This window comes from Cervus canadensis, chromosome 25 (assembly GCF_019320065.1).
Source record: "Cervus canadensis isolate Bull #8, Minnesota chromosome 25, ASM1932006v1, whole genome shotgun sequence".
NCBI classification, from domain to species: domain Eukaryota; kingdom Metazoa; phylum Chordata; class Mammalia; order Artiodactyla; family Cervidae; genus Cervus; species Cervus canadensis.
Genome location: NC_057410.1, coordinates 24517169 through 24536291, shown reverse-complemented (window position 1 = coordinate 24536291; position 19123 = coordinate 24517169). Strand labels below are relative to the sequence as shown.

The 19123-nt window shown below is 39.7% G+C and overlaps 1 protein-coding gene across 1 annotated transcript; it reads right to left on the bottom strand.

The window, feature by feature from the left end:
- Positions 1–4411: 4411 nt before the first annotated feature.
- Positions 4412–5344, bottom strand: LOC122427159 (olfactory receptor 8S1-like). Its single transcript, XM_043446462.1, has one exon. The coding sequence runs from the start codon at positions 5342–5344 to the stop codon at positions 4412–4414; it is 933 nt and encodes a 310-aa protein (XP_043302397.1).
- Positions 5345–19123: the final 13779 nt, after the last annotated feature.

The window sequence follows — 19123 nt, the reverse complement described above, 5'->3', positions numbered from 1 at the left end:
AAAAATCAAGAATAATTCGAATTCAATGGAATAAAAAAGTCATTTTCCTAGGAATAAATTTTACAGAAGACACAGACAACTTCTACACATCAAACGATAAACTTTGCAGAGATAAAGAAGACCTAAATAAACTGAGTAATATACCATATTCATGTACTGGAAGACTATAAATATAAGCTTTCATTTCTCCTTAAATTGATCTTTAATGTAAAAGTCTAGCAATTATTTGTATAAAAATTGACATCATTGTTTTAAAATTTATATAAAAATGCAAAGAACCTAGAACAGACTAGAAACAATCTTAAAAACAAGAAAGTGTAAAACTTAGAGTATGGATTCATATTGGTGGAGAGAGAAATAGACAAACTGTAGAGAGTTGAGAGTCTGGAAACAGATTGATTCATATAAAATCTTCTGATTTATAACAAAGATTACATTCAAATTCAGTGGGGGGGTATTAAAAGTCTTTTTGACAAGTCAAATATATTATATACAAAGTAAATCTTGACTCCTGACTCATATTATAATCAATTTATTGCAGAGACACAAATATAAAGGTAAAACAATAAATGCTGTAGAGAAAAAAGGATAATTTCTTATGACTTTCAGATATGCAATGATTCTTAAATGGAAAGAAAAAGTCTAATTAAACATAAAAGAAAAGATTGATGAATTTGGCCTACTCTTTGTGACCCTGTGGACTGTAGCCCACCAGGCTCCCCTGTCCATAGGTATTTTCCAGGCAAGAATACTGGAGCGGTTGCCATTTCCTACTCCAGGGGATATTTCTGTCTCAGGGATCGAAACCTTGTCTCTTGTGTCTCCTGCATTGGCAGGTGGGTTCTTTACCACTAAGCCACCTAGAAAGCCCCATAACAATTAAAAACTGCTCACCAAAATAAACATCAAAAGAATAAATAATAATTCCCTTTTGACTGGCCCTAAAGTTCAGTTTTATCTGGCAACCCTAAACTGCCCCATACTAGGTGGACATCTGGAACGTTCTATGGAAGGTTATAAAGCTTTCAGAATTTTTTGTCTGTTTACCTGTTTATTTTTTAAAAGTAGTGATTGTGAAAAGACTCCACTTGAAGGACGTCAAATGAGAAAAGAGTAAGAAAGGCCATTATTCAAGTCAAATCATTAAATATGAGTTTGTAAATGGGGCTTGAGAAAGGTATAAATTGACATTAAATAATTCTGGAAATTCTGATTCCTCTAGCATCACTTTTCACATAATAACAGCCAGTAAGTTCAGTCGCTCAGTCGTGTCCGACTCTTTGTGACCCCATGGACTGCAGCACGCCAGGCCTCCCTGTCCATCACCAGCTCCCAGAGTTTACTCAAACTCATGTCCATTGAGTCGGTGATGCCATCCAACCATCTCATCCTCTGTCATCCCCTTCTTCTCCTGCCTTCAATCTTTCTCAGCATCAGGATCTTTTCAAATGAGTCAGCTCTTCACATCAGGTGGCCAAAGTATTGGAGTTTCAGCTTCAACATCAGTCCTTCCAATGAACACTCAGGACTAATCTCCTTTAGGATGGACTGGTTGGATCTCCTTGCAGTCCAAGGGAGTTTATGATAACAGTAAATCAGATAATTTTAAATATAAATGAAATATGCAAAGCCATGTTAAAATGTATTTGTAATTTTTAGAAAGACATGACTTCTTGTAGCAGACTTAAGCACTGGCATTAGAATCATCTAACACAGCATGCACTAAACATTCACTAGTTGCCTATTTGACAAACAGAGAACCACCAAGATGGTCTCAGGACCCATTAAAGATAAGCACAAAACCAGACGACTAGTCTGGGCTACTATATATACCCTGTGTTCTGCAAGTGCATGCACCCTTATACCTTAAGAAGAATGGATGTGAAAATAAAAAGGAATTGAAAAAAGTTTTCCTTATCAGACAATGAAGATTATATGAGGCATAGAAATTTCTATATTGCAAAGCTTCTTTGTAGCATTTCAGACTTGAAATTTGCTTGCTTGTACAAGTGGACAACACATAGTTCTCTGTAAGTGTATGTGTGTGTCTGCATGTGTGTATATAGAACGCTAGAGCAAGTCATTATTTACATCAGTAATCAAGTCACATTTGTTTCAGTTTGTCTGTTTTGCAATAGTTAAGAACATGGCCTCTAGATTCTGAGTTGCCTAGTTTGATTTCAGAGTTACACCATTTAATATGGATGATTGAGTTATTTTTATTAACCTCTTTCATTTTGAGTTTCCTTGTCCATATAACATGGCTGATCAAACTCTACCTTATATGTAATAAGGTATAATGTCAATAATTAATGGGAGGGTGAATGTAAAGCATTTGAGTTCTGAGACAAATTGTCAAAACATGGTTGATATTATTGTTTACCTCATATTAATGAAAGCATTTTATAAGCTTAGGGTAAAAAGAATCTTTGTAAAAGAAGTTAAGCATATTTGAATGCATAAAAATTAACATTCTATCAAAAAGAAGAAGCCCATGGTATTAAAACACATTCTAAGAAAATCTACAAGTTGGAATCAGCTATGCCAGACCAGATTAAATGTACTTATTGTGCTCACAGTGGAAGAGATGCTAAATTCCTCATTTTAAATAAAACTGTCAGCAGCTGTGATTAGATCCTTTCCCCTTCAGCTTTCTAACAGGTGATAAAAAAGATCTCATACTACTATTCTAACACACACTGAACAATACGTAAAAGAAATTCTGAAGTCTTCAAGGCAGGAGAGTGAGCCTTGATGCTTTTGTCCTTGTGTGGAATTCCAAAGTATGTTTGATGGACAAACATTTCCTCCCCTTCTTGTAGCTGAGACATGGATGACTCTCTTCCTGGATATCAAGTAAAGGAAGCACTAAGAAATTTATTTATAAAACACAGTGATTCATGAAAGGAGGGGAGACTGATCTGTCATTTCTCTGGAAACTTTTGATAAATTCTATTTTTTTCAAATTGGTTCATGGTAATGTGTATTTCTTGATATAGTAACAAAACATTTTATTTTGAATGTAGTGAAAAGTTAATGGAACCTTAACAGCAAATGTTTTATTGTAGCTATTACCATCTGTCACATTTGCTGTCCACAGAGCAATACCTCATTATTCAGAAATGAATATTGAGCAGCAGTTAAATTGATCTATAATTTCTTGTGATAGAATGTGTATACAAATATGAATGAATAGAAAAAACAGATAAATAATTTTAAAAAATGCATACTTGATGAATTTTATGTTAAGGATGGCCTACTGATAAGCATTTAAAATGATTTAAACATAAAATGGTTTTTCTCAGTTGGCTAGTAATCCTTCACATTCTCCAAAAACCAAGTGAAAAACATCTCAAAATACTATAGGTGCTCAAATGTTTTTCTCCTATAAGAAATTTTAAAATATTTTGATGATAGAATTTAAATGAGAAATGTATCATTGAGATTAAGGACATTTAGGAATATTCAGTTTCAGTGAGTTATTTTTCAACTGCTAACCTAAGGAAATGCAAGATTCCTTCAGGGAATAAAAATGTTGCCCTGATCACTTAGATCGGAAGAGGCATCAAGGATTGGAAAGGATCCACAAAGGAAAGGAAGAAGTCGCTGACCATGTTGTCTTTGCAATTCTGTCTAGAACCTAACTTCTGTATGGTCATTTTAGAAACAGGAGTGCATCACCCCAGTACTTGGGTTTTTCAAGCAGTATCCTTCTACTTGTAGCTGTGGGCCCTACTTAAATCCAGGAAATGGTGGGTAGGTTTGCTATGCCACTCTAGGACAGAGGAACCTGGCGGGCTACAGTCCTTGGGGTTACAAAGAGTCAGACTTGGCTGAAGCGACCGTGCACACACACACACACTAGGGGTGGAATTCTCCACAGGCTTTGTTCCCAACCTAAGCTCCCTGTAAGAGAAAACATCTGGGATGGCTTTAGCCCCATTATGATGACTCACTCATTTATCTCCCTGTAACTTTAACCTGAACTCATTATCCAATGGCCCTATGAACTATGACCTTTGTCCTTTAAAGATCCAGGAAATTTTCTGCTTAGGAAAACTATAGCTTTCAGTGGCTTTTGCAAACTCAGCTACAAATTCTGATATCTAATTTACACCAAACTCACCTTAATACGCATATATGCGAACAAGTGGGAATATTGATGAATACGGTCTAAGCAAATTTTTACAGTGTCACATGAATATTTAATCAATTTTTTGCCTCTGAGAAGACTGAACTGAATGATCCACTGTATAATAGATCTATATTCTTTTTTCTTTAGTCCTTTCTGATTGATTTTTCCAAATTTGACATTATGAGCAGTCAGAAAATTCCTAATGTCAGTGATGTGATATCTTGCTTTATGTATTTCTCTTACAATTACTTGTCATTATCTCTCTTTATTCTGCCTTCAAAAACACTGTAAATGCTTTCCCAGTGTTCTTTGCAGAGCTGCTTTCACCTCCTTGTTCCTCAGGCTGTAGATGAGAGGATTCAGCATGGGAATGACTACACTATACAGCACGGAGAAGACCAGCTCCAGAGAGGATCCTGAGGTTGGCATGAAATAACGGAGAAAACCTGAACCATAGAACAAGATTACTGTGGTGAGGTGGGAGGAGCATGTAGAAAAAGCTTTGCTTCTGCCAGAGGTAGAGGTGATGCTCAAGATGGTGGAGACTATGCAGGCGTAAGAGAACAAGATTGAGAGGGAAGTTACAAGGCCATGTGGGATGAGGGAACAGAACATGACAATGAGGTTGGTGGAAACATCTGAGCAAGAGAGAAGGAAGAGAGAGGGCAGTTCACAGCTGTAGTGTGGAATGATATGGGTATCACAGAAGTCCATTTTCGTTGCCAGAGGGACATTGATGAGTGTGTTCAGAATGCCCAGGCTCCATGAACCCCACACAAGCAGTACATACCGCTGTTTACTCATCACCTGGTCATAGAGTAGTGGTTGGCAGATGGCGACATAGCGGCCATAGGCCATGACTGAGAGTAGATAGGCTTCAGTCCCTGCAGTGATAAACACAAAGAAAACCTGAGCCAGACAGCTCTCTACTGAGATGGTTTTCCTTTTAGCAAGGAGGTTTTCCAACATCTTGGGCACAGTAACAGAAGAGAAACAGAGATCTAAGAAGGAGAGGTGACTCAGGAAGTAGTACATGGGGGTGTGAAGGTGAGAATCAGCCCCGATTACCAGCATCATTGTCATGTTTCCCGTCAAGGTCAGGAGGTAAACCAGCAGGAACAGCACACAGAGCAGAGCCTGGACATGGGGATCACTAGACAGCCCGAGGAGGATAAATTCCATGATGGTGCTGTGGTTTCCCAAGGCCATGTACAGAGACTTGTCCCTAAATATGATAAAGAAAAGCATGACAGTGAAATTTCTACTATCCTTCTCCAAGCAATTTTCATACTGTACTGATTGTCTTTTAATATCACAAGCATTCAGGAAATATGACTTCAACTTGGGTCAAGTTTTGTGTCAGTCTCGTGGAACATAGAGAATAAAATTCACTGCTAATTTTTTAAAAGGCAGTAGTTCAAAAAAGAATATAAAAATAGAGGTAAGTAGTTGAAACAGAGTGTGATTAACTGCAATGGAAATGCTGTGATTTAGAGAAAAGTTGGTGATATCATCTAATTTAAGGTAGTGGAGCAAAATTGTTAAGGATAAGTATCATTTCTCTATGGAGCCATGGAATGGAAGCACGTTTAGATTGAGGTAGCTGTGTAGATGGACTTCCCTGTGGCTCAGACAGTAAAGTGTCTGCCTACAATGCAGGAGACCCAGGTTCAATCCCTGGGTCGGGAAGATCTCCTGTGTAGACCTTCAAGGCCTTCAAGACCTAGAATTGACACCGCAAAAAAATGTTCTTTTCATCATAGGAGACTAGAATGCAAAAGTAGGAAGTCAAGAGATACCTGGAATAACAGGCAAATTTGGCCTTGGAGTACAAAATGGAGCAGGGCATACACTAACAGAGTTTTGCCAAGAGAATGCACTGGTCATAGCAAACACCCTCTTCTAACAATATAAGAGATGACGCTACACATGAACATCACTGGATGGTCAATACCAAAGTCAGATTGATTATATTCTTTGCAGCTGAAGTTGGAGAAGCTCTATACAGTCAGCAAAAACAAGACTGGAAGCTGACTGTGGTTCAGATCACAAAATCCTTATTGTAAAATTCAGACTTATATTGAAGAAAGTAGGCAAAACTATTAGACCATTCAGGTATGACCTGAATTGAATCCTTAATGATTATACAGTTTAAATGACAAATATTCAAGGAATTAGATCTGAATTAGATCTAATCTTCAGGATTAGAGTGCCTGAAGAACCATGGACGGAGGTTCATAACATTGTACAGGAGGCAGTGATCAAAACCATTCCCAAGAAAAAGAAATGCAAAAAGGCAAAATGGTTGTCTGAGGAGGCCTTAAAATAGCTGAGAAAGAGGAGAAGTGAAAGGCAAAGGAGAAAAGGAAAGATATAGCCATCTGAATGCAGAGTTCCAAAAAATAGCAAGGAGAGATTAGAAAGACTTCCTAGGTGAACAATGCAAAGAAATAGAGAAAAACAATAAAATGGGAAAGACTAGAGATCTCTTCAAGAAAATTAGACGTACCAAGGGAACATTTCATGCAAAGATGGGCACAATAAAGGACAGCAATGGTATGGACCTAACAGAGGCAGGAGATGTTAAGAGGTGGCAAGGATACGTAGAAGAACTATCCAGAAAAGATCTTAATGACTTGGATAACATGATGGTGTGATTACTCACCTAGAGCCAGACATCCTGTAGTGTGAAGTCAAATGGGCCTTAGAAAGCATCACTATGAACAAAGGTAGAGGAAGTGATGGAAATCCAGCTGAGCTATTTCAAATCCTAAAATATGATGCTATTAAAGTGCTAGACTCAATATACCAGCAAATTTGGAAAACTCAGCAGTGGCCACAGGACTGGAAAAGGTCAGTTTTCATTCCAGTCTCAAGGAAAGGCAATGCCAAAGAATGCTCAAACTACTGCACAGTTGCACTCATTTCACAAGCTAGCAAAGTAATGCTCAAAATTCTCCAAGTTAGGCTTCAACAGTATGCGAACCAAGAACTCTCAGATGTTCAAGCTGGATTTAGAAAAGGCAAAGGAACCAGAGATAAATTTGCCAACATCTGTTGGATCATAGAAAAAGCAAGAGAATTCCAGAAAACATCTACTTCTGCTTCATTGACTAGGTTAAAGCCTTTGGGTGGGTCTCAACAAACTGGAAAATGTTTAAAGAGATGAAAATACCAGATCACCTGACATGCCTCCTGCGAAACCTGTATGCAGGTCAAGAAGCAAGTTAGAACCAGATATGGAACAACAGACTGGTTCCAAATTGGGAAAGGAGTACGTCAAGGATATATATTGTCACCCTGCTTATTTAACTTAAATGCAGAGTACATCATGCAAAATGTGAGGCTGGATGAAGCAGAAATTGGAATCAAGATTGCTGGGAGAAATATCAGCAACCTCAGATATGCAGACGACACCACCCTTAAAGCAGAAAGCGAAGAGGACCTTGATGAAGTCTCTTGATGAAGGTGAAAGAGGAGAGTGAAAAACCTGGCTTAAAACTACTGCATTCTAGATGCTTGCAGTAACCCAACATTCAAAAAACTAAGAATGTGGCATCTGGTCCCATCACTTCATGGCAAATAGATGGGGAAACAATAGAAATAGTGACAGACTTTATCTTCTTGGGCTCCAAAATCACTGCAGATGGTGACTGCAGCCATGAAATTAAAGACGCTTGCTCCTTGGAAGAAAAGCTATGACAAACCTAGACAGCATATTAAAAAGCAGAGACATTACTTTGCCAACAAAAGTCTGTCTAGTTAAAGCTATGGTTTTTCCAATAGTCATGTATGGCTGATGGACCATAAAGAAGGCTGAGTGCTGAAGAATTGATGCTTTTGAACTGTGGTGTTGGAGAAGACTCTTGAGAGTCCCTTTGACTGCAGAAAGAGCAAACCAGTCAATCCTAAAGGAAATCGGTACTGAATATTCATAGGAAGGATTCATGCTGAAGCTGAAGCTTCAATACTTTAACCACCTGATGGGAAGAGCGGACTAATTAGAAAAGAACCTGATGCTGGGAAAGATTGAAGGCAGGAGGAGAAGGGGACAACAGAGGACAAGGTGGTTGGTTGGCCTCACTGACTCAATGGACATGAGTTTGAGCAAGCTCTGGGAGATGGCAAAGGACAGAGAAGCCTGGCGTGCTGCAGTCCATGGGGTTGCAAAGAGTCGGACACCACTGAGCAACTGAACAACAACAAAGCTGTGTACCAGGAGGTTTAGGGTTGAGAAGCAGCAAGATATGTTTGGTAAAACATGGACATTTCTTGATAGCTAGAGCTCAGAATATGGGCAAAAAACCTAGTACAATGTCTAAAGATGTAGGCTCTTGCATTAGACTAGGATCAAATCCCAGCTCCACCTTGTGCATGTTACATAATTTTCCTAGACTTCCGTTTCCTTGCTGAAAATTGGGGTAACAATAAATTACTCTGTTAGAGCTGTTATGAGAGTTAGGTGTGATAACACATGAATTGTGTTAAAAAAAATCTGTATAGTATTACTCAATGTAATAATCATCATTATTATTTGTAATTATAATATAGCCTACAAAAATAATATCCTCAGGTAGGATGATCCTCTATCAGAGTTAAAGCTGTTCTTTCCACTTTTGATCCTCTTACTTTACTGAAGGGGGTGTAATAAAGTCATTTTGAAATCACTAAAGGTAGCTGTTCTCCTTTTCCCATCTTCCAGTTGAAGAGATGGCATTTGGAAACACTCTGGCATTTGGAATCACACTGATGTGTCCAAGTATCAAATAACTTGAAGTTGCCGAGGACAGCATTGTTCAGGAGGAAAGGGCAGCCAGACTCAAGAAATGACAAGGAAAAGAGAACTAGGACCCTTGGCTCCTGTCCTAAAATTACTTTCTGGGGTGGATGTGTATTCCATGAAGTGTCAAGCCTCCATTCGAATAAGGAAGAGGTGATTTAAAGGAGTACTGTGCCAGGGTTCATGGCATGGACCACTCACTCGGGCACGGTAGTAAAGTAGGGACACAAGTGGGCTTCCCTGGTGGTTCAGTGGAAAAGCATCTGCCTGCAATGTACGAAACGTCGGTTTGAGCCCTGGGTCGGGAAGATCCCCTGGAGAAGGAAATGGCTACCCATTCTAGTATTCTTGCCTGGGAAATTCCATGGACAGAGGAGCCTGGCAGGCTACAGTCCATGGGATTGCAAAGAGTTGGATACGACTGAGCAGGCACCCAGGGTAGGGTCCCATGTTCCTAGAACTTTGAGAGCTTGCAAGGACACCTAAATTGTTTTGGAATCACCAGTTGTGGCTGTTTCCTGTGCCACAAGAAGAAATCCTTACTAAATAATATTTCTGTGCTCATTCTAAGGCTTCTTTTTAAAAATTTTATTTATTTTTTTACTATTTTTTAATTGAAGTACAGCTAATTCAGTGTGTTGGTTTTGGGCATATAGCAAAGTGATTCAGTGATATTCAGTGATATATACATATATTCAGATTCCTTTCTATTATAGGTTATTATAAGAAATTGAATATGGTTCCCTGTACTATACAATACATCCAGTAAAGAATCCATCTGCAGTGCAGGAGACGTGGGTTCAATTCCTGCGTTGGGAAGATCCCCTGGAAGAGGAAATGGCAACCCACTCCAGTATTCTTGTCTGGAAAATTCCATGGCAGAGGACCCCGGCAGGCTTTAGTCCACAGGGTCACAAAGGGTCAGACATGATTGAGCATGCATGCACTGGAGTATTATACAGTAGGTCTTGTTGCTTATTTTATATATAATAGTGTGTATATGTTAATTCCCCTAAGAAGGCTTCCTAAGGAGGGAAACAGAGCTAGTATTCAGTCCTATATATCTCAATTGTGCAGATATTTGGATTTATCCTTTGACTTTCATCCTAATACACTTTTCTCAATATTCCAGTACCAAGACTTTTCTGTGTTCCTTGACTTGGTTTTTACTTGCTCAGGTCTGATATACAGAAATACTCTATTTGAACACTAGATATTATCTGTGAGTTCCAGCTTTGGTCTGATGTGCTAGAATTGGACCTTTGGGTCACTTGTAGGACTTGCCATAGTGGCTGAGTCTATTTTTCTGTCCCTGGCCATTCCTTTACTGCCTTCTTTCCAATAGACCCATAACCCATCCAAGGGGGACTTTGAGTCCTTACTTTTCAGCTGTTCAGTCATGAACACATCCCAAGTACTTTCCCAGTACCCAAATGTATGTTACCTGTACATCTGCTTCAGAAGACAGTCTGTTCCCCAGTGTGGCTGCAGGGCTTATGTTTGATTCACCTGCTAAGAATGAAAATAATCTGGAGAAAATATTTGCTTTACATCTGGCTTTATGACTGATGTTATACAATTCTACTGATAATGTTTTCTTGTGTTCTTCATTGTTAAAATGAAATAATATAGGGAAATTCTCTCAGATTGTCCGAGACACCATCATCCTGCCACCTCTTCATTTGTACCTGTTTTTCTAAATGGTTGGTCTCAACCATTTATAGAATACATCAGTCTAATTGATCCCCAGCTGTGCTTAGGTAGTCGGAGTTTGACTCCCAGGCATCACTTGCCCAGAGGATGGCTGAAGCAGAGGCAGTTATTCCCTGTGGTGAGAACTTGAGGTAAGACTTTGTAGTCAGTGGTGTCAATGGGACTCTCTTAAATGTGGCTTTTGGAATTTCTAAGTTGAAGCAATGACCAGAACTACAAAATGTGAACTCTTGCTAAGGAGTTTCATAGGAAAAGAGGAGGCAGAGGATGTTTAACTATTTTCCTTATAGAAAATATTTTTCAGTTGACACTATGCATATGTGTATGTGGGTTTCCCACGTGGCACCAGTGGTAAAGAACCAGACTGCCAATGAAGGAGACCTACAGACATGGTTCGATTCCTGGGTCAGGGAGATCCCCTACAGGAGGGCATGGAAACTCACTCCAGTGTTCTTGCCTGGAGAATTCCAAGGATAGAGGAGCCTGGCAGGCTATGGCCAATAGGGTTGCAAAGAGTCAGACACGGCTGAAGTGACTTAGCGCAGGTGCATGCATGCGTGTGTGTGTGTGTGTGTGTGTGCATGCTCAGTCATGTCTAACTCTTTGCAACCCCATGGACCATAGCCCACCAGACTCATCTGTTCATGGGATTTTTCAGACAGGAATACTGGAGTAGCTTGCCATTTCCTACTCCAAAGGACATGTGAGTTGAATATAAAATGAGTAGAAAATTATGACAAACTTAAAGGAGAAAAAACTCAGTAACCAGTCATTTGCTTAAACCACCCAGTAAACTTTTTGTAGTATGATGAATCTATATATCGGAGAAGGCAATGACACCCAACTCCAGTACTCTTGCCTGGAAAATCCCATGGACAGAGGAGCCTGGTAGGCTGCAGTCCACTGTGTTGCTAAGAGTCAGGTACGACTGAGCGACTTCACTTTCACTTTTCACTTTCATGCATTGGAGAAGGGAATGGCAACCCACTCCAGTGTTCTTGCCTGGAGAATCCCAGGGATGGGGGAGCCTGGTGGGCTGCTGTCTATGGGGTCACACAGAGTTGGACACCACCAAAGTGACTTAGCAGCAGCAGCAGAATCTATATATTCTCAGGCCTTGCAATAGCTGTAGGACAATTTCAAGGATTAGTGATTAAGATTTTATTTAAAGAAGTATTTACTTGTTGAATGGATCATGTGTTGAGTCTTAATAGATTATGATGTGTTGAAGTGTTTTCAGACTGCAGTGTTTCCTAGTGATTTTCATTCTCCCTTTGTCAGTTTTGTATATAAGCATAAGAAATAGAGGGCTTCCCAGGTGACTCAGTGGTAAAGATTCTGCCTGCAATGCAGGAAATACAAGTTCTATCTGTGGGTCAGGAAGATCCTCTCGAGAAGGAAATGGCAACCCACTCCACCCACTATTCTTGACTGGAAAATCCCATGGACAGAGGAGCCTGGCAGGCTGCCAGGGGGTTTCAGAGTCAGACATATGTGATTGAACACAGCACATCACGCCATTAGCTGCTACAGTGTGAAAAAGGATATCAATTCTCCAAATGTCTCAGCTTATTAAGCAGAACATTTTTTTTTTTTAATTGAAAACCATATGGCTGTTGAAGATACTTGGCTCTGGCAGTTCTGTGTATAGGCATGAAAAACCTCATTTCTAATCTTTCTGATCTCATCTCTTAAATTTGTCCATGATCTCCTCGGTGTGTATGCCCAGAAGTGGGATTGCTGGGTCATATGGCAGTTCTATTTCCAGTTTTTTAAGAAATCTCCACACTGTTCTCCATAGTGGCTGTACTAGTTTGCATTCCCACCAACAGTGTAAGAGGGTTCCCTTTTCTCCACACCCTCTCCAGCATTTATTGCTTGTAGACTCCAATGTTTATTGCAGCACTGTTTATAATAGCCAGGACATGGAAGCAACCTAGATGCCCATCAGCAGACGAATGGATAAGGAAGCTGTGGTACATATACACTATGGAATATTACTCAGCCATTAAAAAGAATTCATTTGAATCAGTTCTAATGAGATGGATGAATCTGGAGCCCATTATACAGAGTGAAGTAAGCCAGAAAGATAAAGAACATTACAGCATACTAACACATATATATGGAATTTAGAAAGATGGTAATGATAACCCTATATGCAAAACAGAAAAAGAGACACAGATGTACAGAACAGACTTTTGGACTTTGTGGGAGAAGGCAAGGGTGGGATGTTTCGAGAGAACAGCATCGAAACATGTATCTTATCTATAGTGAAACAGATCACCAGCCCAGGTTGGATGCATAAGACAAGTGCTCGGGCCTGGTGCACTGGGAAGACCCAGAAGAATCAGGTGGAGAGGGAGGTGGGAGGGGGGGTCAGGATGGGGAATACATGCACATCCATGGCTGATTCATGTCAATGTATGGCAAAAACCACTACAATACTGTAAAGTAATTAGCCTCCAACTAATAAAAATAAATGAAAAAAAAATTTGTCCATGATCATCCCCAAATTAGTATTATAACTTCCATGCTTTTTAACACTGAAAACATCCTAACTTCTCTAGGAATTCTGCTGCATGATGTCAGTTGTATTTGCAGGGAAATCAGAAAGCAATGTTCAGGGACCCAAAATAAACCTTGAGGTGTTATGCTGATTTTGTGGCAGAAGGTACCAAGGTCAAGTAAAAGTGTAGACAGGAAATGAGAAGTGAGAGATGTACATCTCGAGATGACATCACAGTGGCCCAAATGTGTTGAAGAGAGGAGATACTTGAGTAGAGGGCCTTGCTATTATCAGCTTGTAGCCAAATGTTGGGAAAGTTCACCCTTTGCTTGGTTCCAATTACATGCTAAGTGGGAGCCATTAGCACTGCCCGCACCCTCTTTTATAGTAATTATTAGTCAGTACCCGAGTACAAGAGAACAGTGAAACTCAGTCCTTATTAAGAAGCGAAAGAATAGGCGTGCAAGTCTCCTCTAACTCTCTCTGTAACATTCCTATATGGCTTATGGAAAACATCAAACAGCTGACTATTGACTATTGAATTTTTAAGTGCTTCTATCCACAACCTTGGCTATGCCAGATATGGGGATAGTTCAGCAGGTTAAATGTCAATGCTTTGCTTAAAGTGACTTGGTTTTTTTATACCTCATTCTGGAAAGCAGGCCAAATACAGTTCCTCTTCCTGCAAGATGGATTCCATTATTCAATTACCGCCCTTCTACAAGGGCGCCTGAATTACACATTGTACTGTCATTGTCACACCTGATGAGATTTAGATATGATCACTTCCAAAATAAGCTGATTCATGACATTGATAATATCCTCAATATTATTATCAATATAATAATGATGATAATATTATTATTATCAATATTATTGATAATAAAATTTCCTCTTTGGAAAAGGAAGTCAAAAGAATTTGGAAATTACCGTGTGAAGGAGTAGTCAAGGATGACTGATTTAGGGCTGAAACAAATAAAATATTTGGGGATATCCCAGGTTGAGGCCTCTAGTGGTATTTCATAAATAGTAAGGAATGAATTACTATCTGTAGTGGGTCCTAGTAACAAGAAAAGGGACAAGGTCTTGTGGAGCTGTAGGTTCTAATGGACACATACCACATGTGGGTATCCTGTCATCTCTCATAGAGTTAACTAGGGGAAAAGACTAAATATGAATAAACTGGAACAAAGGATATCTTTGAGGATATTCAAAGGGTAATAATACAAGCTGCACCTCTGTGACTATATAATACTAACGGACCAATGATTTTACACGTGCCTACTATTACCATTCAGGTAGACTGAAGTTATTAGCAAAAGTCTAATTCTGCCATCCAATGGCAGTTAGTGGTGTTTTGAATTTGAAAACTATGCTGTGACTAGGAAAGTTATGACCAACCTAGATAGCATATTAAAAAACAGAGACATTACTTTGCCAACAAAGGTCCATCTAGTCAAGGCTATGGTTTTTCCAGTGGTTATGTATGGATGTGAGAGCTGGACTGTGAAGAAAGCTGAGTGCCGAAAAATTGATGCTTTTGAACTGTGATGTTGGAGAAGACTCTTGAGAGTCCCTTGGACTGCAAGGAGATCCAACCAGTCCATCCTAAAGGAGATCAGTGCTGGTTGTTCACTGGAAGGACTGATGCTGAAGCTGAAACTCCAATACTTTGGCCACCTCATGCGAAGAGTTGACTCATTTGAAAAGACCCTGATGCTGGGAGGGATTGGGGGCAGGAGGAGAAGGGGACGACAGAGGATGAGATGGCTGGATGGCATCACCGAATCGATGGACACGAGTTTGAGTAAACTCTGGGAGTAGGTGATGGACAGGGAGACTTGGCGTGCTGTGATTCATGGGGTCGCAAAGAGTCGGACACGACTGAGCAACTGAACTGACTGAACTGAAGTACAACCCACTTCACACACAGCTCCTAGCAAGCTTTTAAGCTCTGGTGGAAACAACCCATTTGGCTGAAGGACAACAAATTACCAAGATATGAGAGATTTAAGAAAAACATTCATATAAAGAGAGCACTGTATAACAAAATTCCTTGGAAAAATGTAAATGCTATACTTAGGAATATGCTGAGATGGAGTGAGTGTACCTTATTTGTTGCTGAAACTCAGCCTCTCGTCACTGGTGGCAAATAGAAACAGAGACAGAGTTCTGGGTGAAGTAGAAAAGAGTAGCTTGTATTGCTTTGCCAGGGAAAAGGGGCTGCAGTGGGCTAATTCCCTGAAGACCATCTGACCCACCCCAGAGGAGGTAGTGAATAGTTTTATAATGTCCAAGGAGCAGGGCGTGATCAGCTTGTGTACAGTTCTGGAATTGGTTGGCATCAAGGTGAAGTTTCAAGCATCATCAGCTTTCTGGTTTCAACCAGTCTAGGGTGTATGTTCTTGTGGTCAGCAGTTTTCAACTGTAGGGGAGTCTGCTTTCTGTAAAACAACTTAGGAATGTGTGTCAGGCCTTTCTATCTTTCAGGGAACTGGGAGTCTGGTAATACTGTTATGTGGCAGAATTATAGTCTAAATTGTTATCAGTTCCCTAGTCCAACAACTATTCTTTGTTTCTGTATCTTCACATTTCCCAATCATTAATTCTTGAATCAGCATTTTACTTCAAAAGACAAGGACACAGTGGCTTGTACGTGGCCTAATATTCATGAGTAGGCAACCCACTCCAGTGTTCTTGCCTGGAGAGTGCCAGGGACAGCGGAGCCTGGTGGGGTGACGTCTACGGGGTGGCACAGAGTCGGACATGACTGAAGTGACTTAGCAGCAGCCTCTCTATTGGTAGGGATCTGAATGATCTGACTTTTATGACCCCCTTCTCATGGAAGTGTAATAGTCTGCTTGCTCCACCAGTGGGAGCTCCTGTATTGAAAAATAACATTTCTTGTAGCATCCTGCTGCTATGTGGCCATGCATGCCTGCTCAGTGGCTATTCTGTCTGACTCTTTGCAACCCCAAGGACTGTAGCCCGCCAGGCTCTTCTGTCCATGGGATTTTCCAGGCAAGAATCCTAGAGTGGGTTGCCATTTCCTTCTCCAGCTATGTGCCCAGGGGACAGTAAATCCCTAGTTGAAAAGGCAAAAGTATTCTGCACAATGTACTGAGGTGAAAGCAGTTCACTAGCAGTACAAAAATAATTCTGCTCTAGACCAAAGTCCTAATCAGTAAAATGGTACATAAAAAGTCAGGTTATCACAGACTTAGGCCATAGCCAATGGCCCAATGGTCTAGCTAATAAATGTCTGATGGATGAACAATTAAAGAATGCTGTATGTAAAGAACAGCTGTGGAAGACTTTTTAGAAAGAAAATTAGAGTAGATCACACAGATACTCATCAAAATAACCCAATTACTGGCTCAGAGTAGGGGCATACTAAGGTGATGCATTGGTCTACTTTCTGAAGGCAGCCAGTTGGATACATGCTATGGATAGGAATGGAGGTGTCCAAGCCATGCAACATGCCTGTTACAAAAACATAGTCTCCTGTCACTCACCAAAGTCTCTGCTGTGGAAATTACTAATGCAATATCCCGGATGTTAACGGGAGAAAAACTACTCAAAATTGGCCCAGTAGAGAATCTCCCAAGAATAAAGAGTGACATAATGCTAAAATGTGGTTGACATAGGGCCACTCCCAATGTTTATGGAAGATTCAAAAAAGATTTCAGTAAAAATAGACACTTATTTCTCCTTAGTACTTTGCTTACTCTTTAACTGAAACAGTCGCTGAAATACTATCAAGGTCCTGGAAACAGGTATTTTAAGGACCCTTTAAAATCCATAAAGCAGTGACTTAATTTAACAATTAGAATATGCAATTCAGACATTTTAATTAAAGACATGATAGGATCATAAAAGGCTTCCTAACTCAATTAAGTCATTGTGTGTCTGACCTGAAAATGAGGAGTGGTAAATGTGGAGCCTTTTAAAAGAAATTTCTGGACACTGGGCTTTTAAAAGGACTTTATTTTATTTTAAGCAGCTCCAGTGATCCCAGGCCCAGGCCCATACCTGTATGTTTGAGCTAAAGAGAATATTGCTTCTCAAATACTACTATCTCTGTTGTTTTGGACCATAAAGAAGGCCGAGCACCAAAGAATTGATGCTTTCGAATTGGTGCTGAAGAAGACCCTTGAGAGTCCCTTGGACAGCAAAGAGATCAAACCAGCCAATCCTAAAGGAAGTCAACACAAAATATTCATTGGAAAGACTGATGCTGAAACTGAAGATCCAATACTTTGGCCACCTGATGTGAAGAGGTGACTCTTTGGAAGAGACCCTGATTCTGGAAAAGATTGAGGGCAGGAGGAGAAGGGGGGTGACAGGAGATGAAATGGTTGGATGGTGTCACCAACTCAAGTGACATGAATTTGAGCAAACTTGGGGAAATAGTGAAGGACAGGGAAGCCTGGCATGCTGCAGTTCATGGGGTTGCAAACAGTAGGACATGCCTTACCAACTGAACAACAGCTATTCTCTTGAATTAGACTGCGTATTTTCCAAAAGCACCTCTGGGTAGGTTATTGATATTGCCTCATGTGTACAAACTAGAATTGATTGTTAAGTGCCACCCCACTTCAATAATCTTAGATTTACCCCTCCAACTCCAACATCCCTCCCTGGAGAAAGACATAGGAGAGCCTTTGACCGAGTTCTTATTGCTGCCTTGGTGGTGGCGGTGTGTGTGTGCTCAGTCATGTCCAACTCTTCAAAGCCAAGGGCTCCTTTGTTTGTGGAATTTTCCAGGCAAGAATACTGGAGTGGGTTGCCATTCCCTTCTCCAGGGAATCTTCCTGACCTAGGGGATGAACCTGTGTCTCTTCCATCTCCTGCATTGGCAGGTACGTACTTTACCAGCTAAACCACAGGGGTGGCCCTATTGTTGCCTTACAAGCTTTTTTTTTTTTTTTAATTTAGAAGATGTAGCATTTTTTTGTGCTTTTTTTGTCAAACTTTCTGTATCTTATATTTAAGATGTAACTCTTTAAAGCAGAATTTGGTTGATAATCTCTTTTAGTCAGTATTTAGTCCATCACATTTAATATACTTAGTGATGTGTTGGATTTAACTTCCCACCTTACTACTGTCATACCTGTTTGATATCCTTTTTCTCTACTACTTTGTTTTGGATTAACCTTTTTTTCTTCTTAAATCTTGAAAAGAAAAAAGAAAAATCTTTTCTTTCTGTTAAAAAACAAAATTTTACCCTTGTTTTAGTTGTTACCCTGGATATTAGCATATGTTGATGTTGTTTCACTAAATCATGTCCGACACTTTGTGACCCCATTGACTGTAGCCCACCTGGCTCCTCTGTCCAAGGGATTTCCCAGGCAAGAATATTGGAGTGGGTTTCCATTTCCCTCTCCAAGGAATATTTCTGACCCAAGGATAAAACCTGTGTCTCCTGCTTGGCAGGCATTTTCTTTACTACTGAGCCACCTAGGAAGCCCCATATTGGCATATGCATCCAGTAAATGAGTACTTTATAGTATTTTGGGGACAATATAAAGATCTCAGCATAGTTTTAAACTTTCACCCTTCTCCAGCCTTTTGTAAAGTTATTATCATGTATTTTGATTATGTGTGTATGTATGTATACATATTACATGTGTGTATAATGCCTCAAGACATTACTGTTATTATGAGATCAATAGCCGTTTAAATTTACCTACATGTTCAAACTTTTAGCTGCTCTAAATTTATTCCTCTATTTCAAAATGTTTCCATTTAGGGACTTATTCCTTCTGTATAAAGAAAAACTTTCAGTTATTTCTGTTGGGAAAGTATACTGGTGCCAAATGTCTTCAGCTATTTCTTATCTGAAAATATTTCCCTTTCATTTTTTTTTTGTTTTGTTTTGAAAAGGTAAATTTTAAACAGTTACTTTTATTACCAGTTTAAGTCATAAAGTTACAAAGTAATTAGAAATTTCTGAAAGAGAATGACTGTTTTTAAAAAATGACTCACT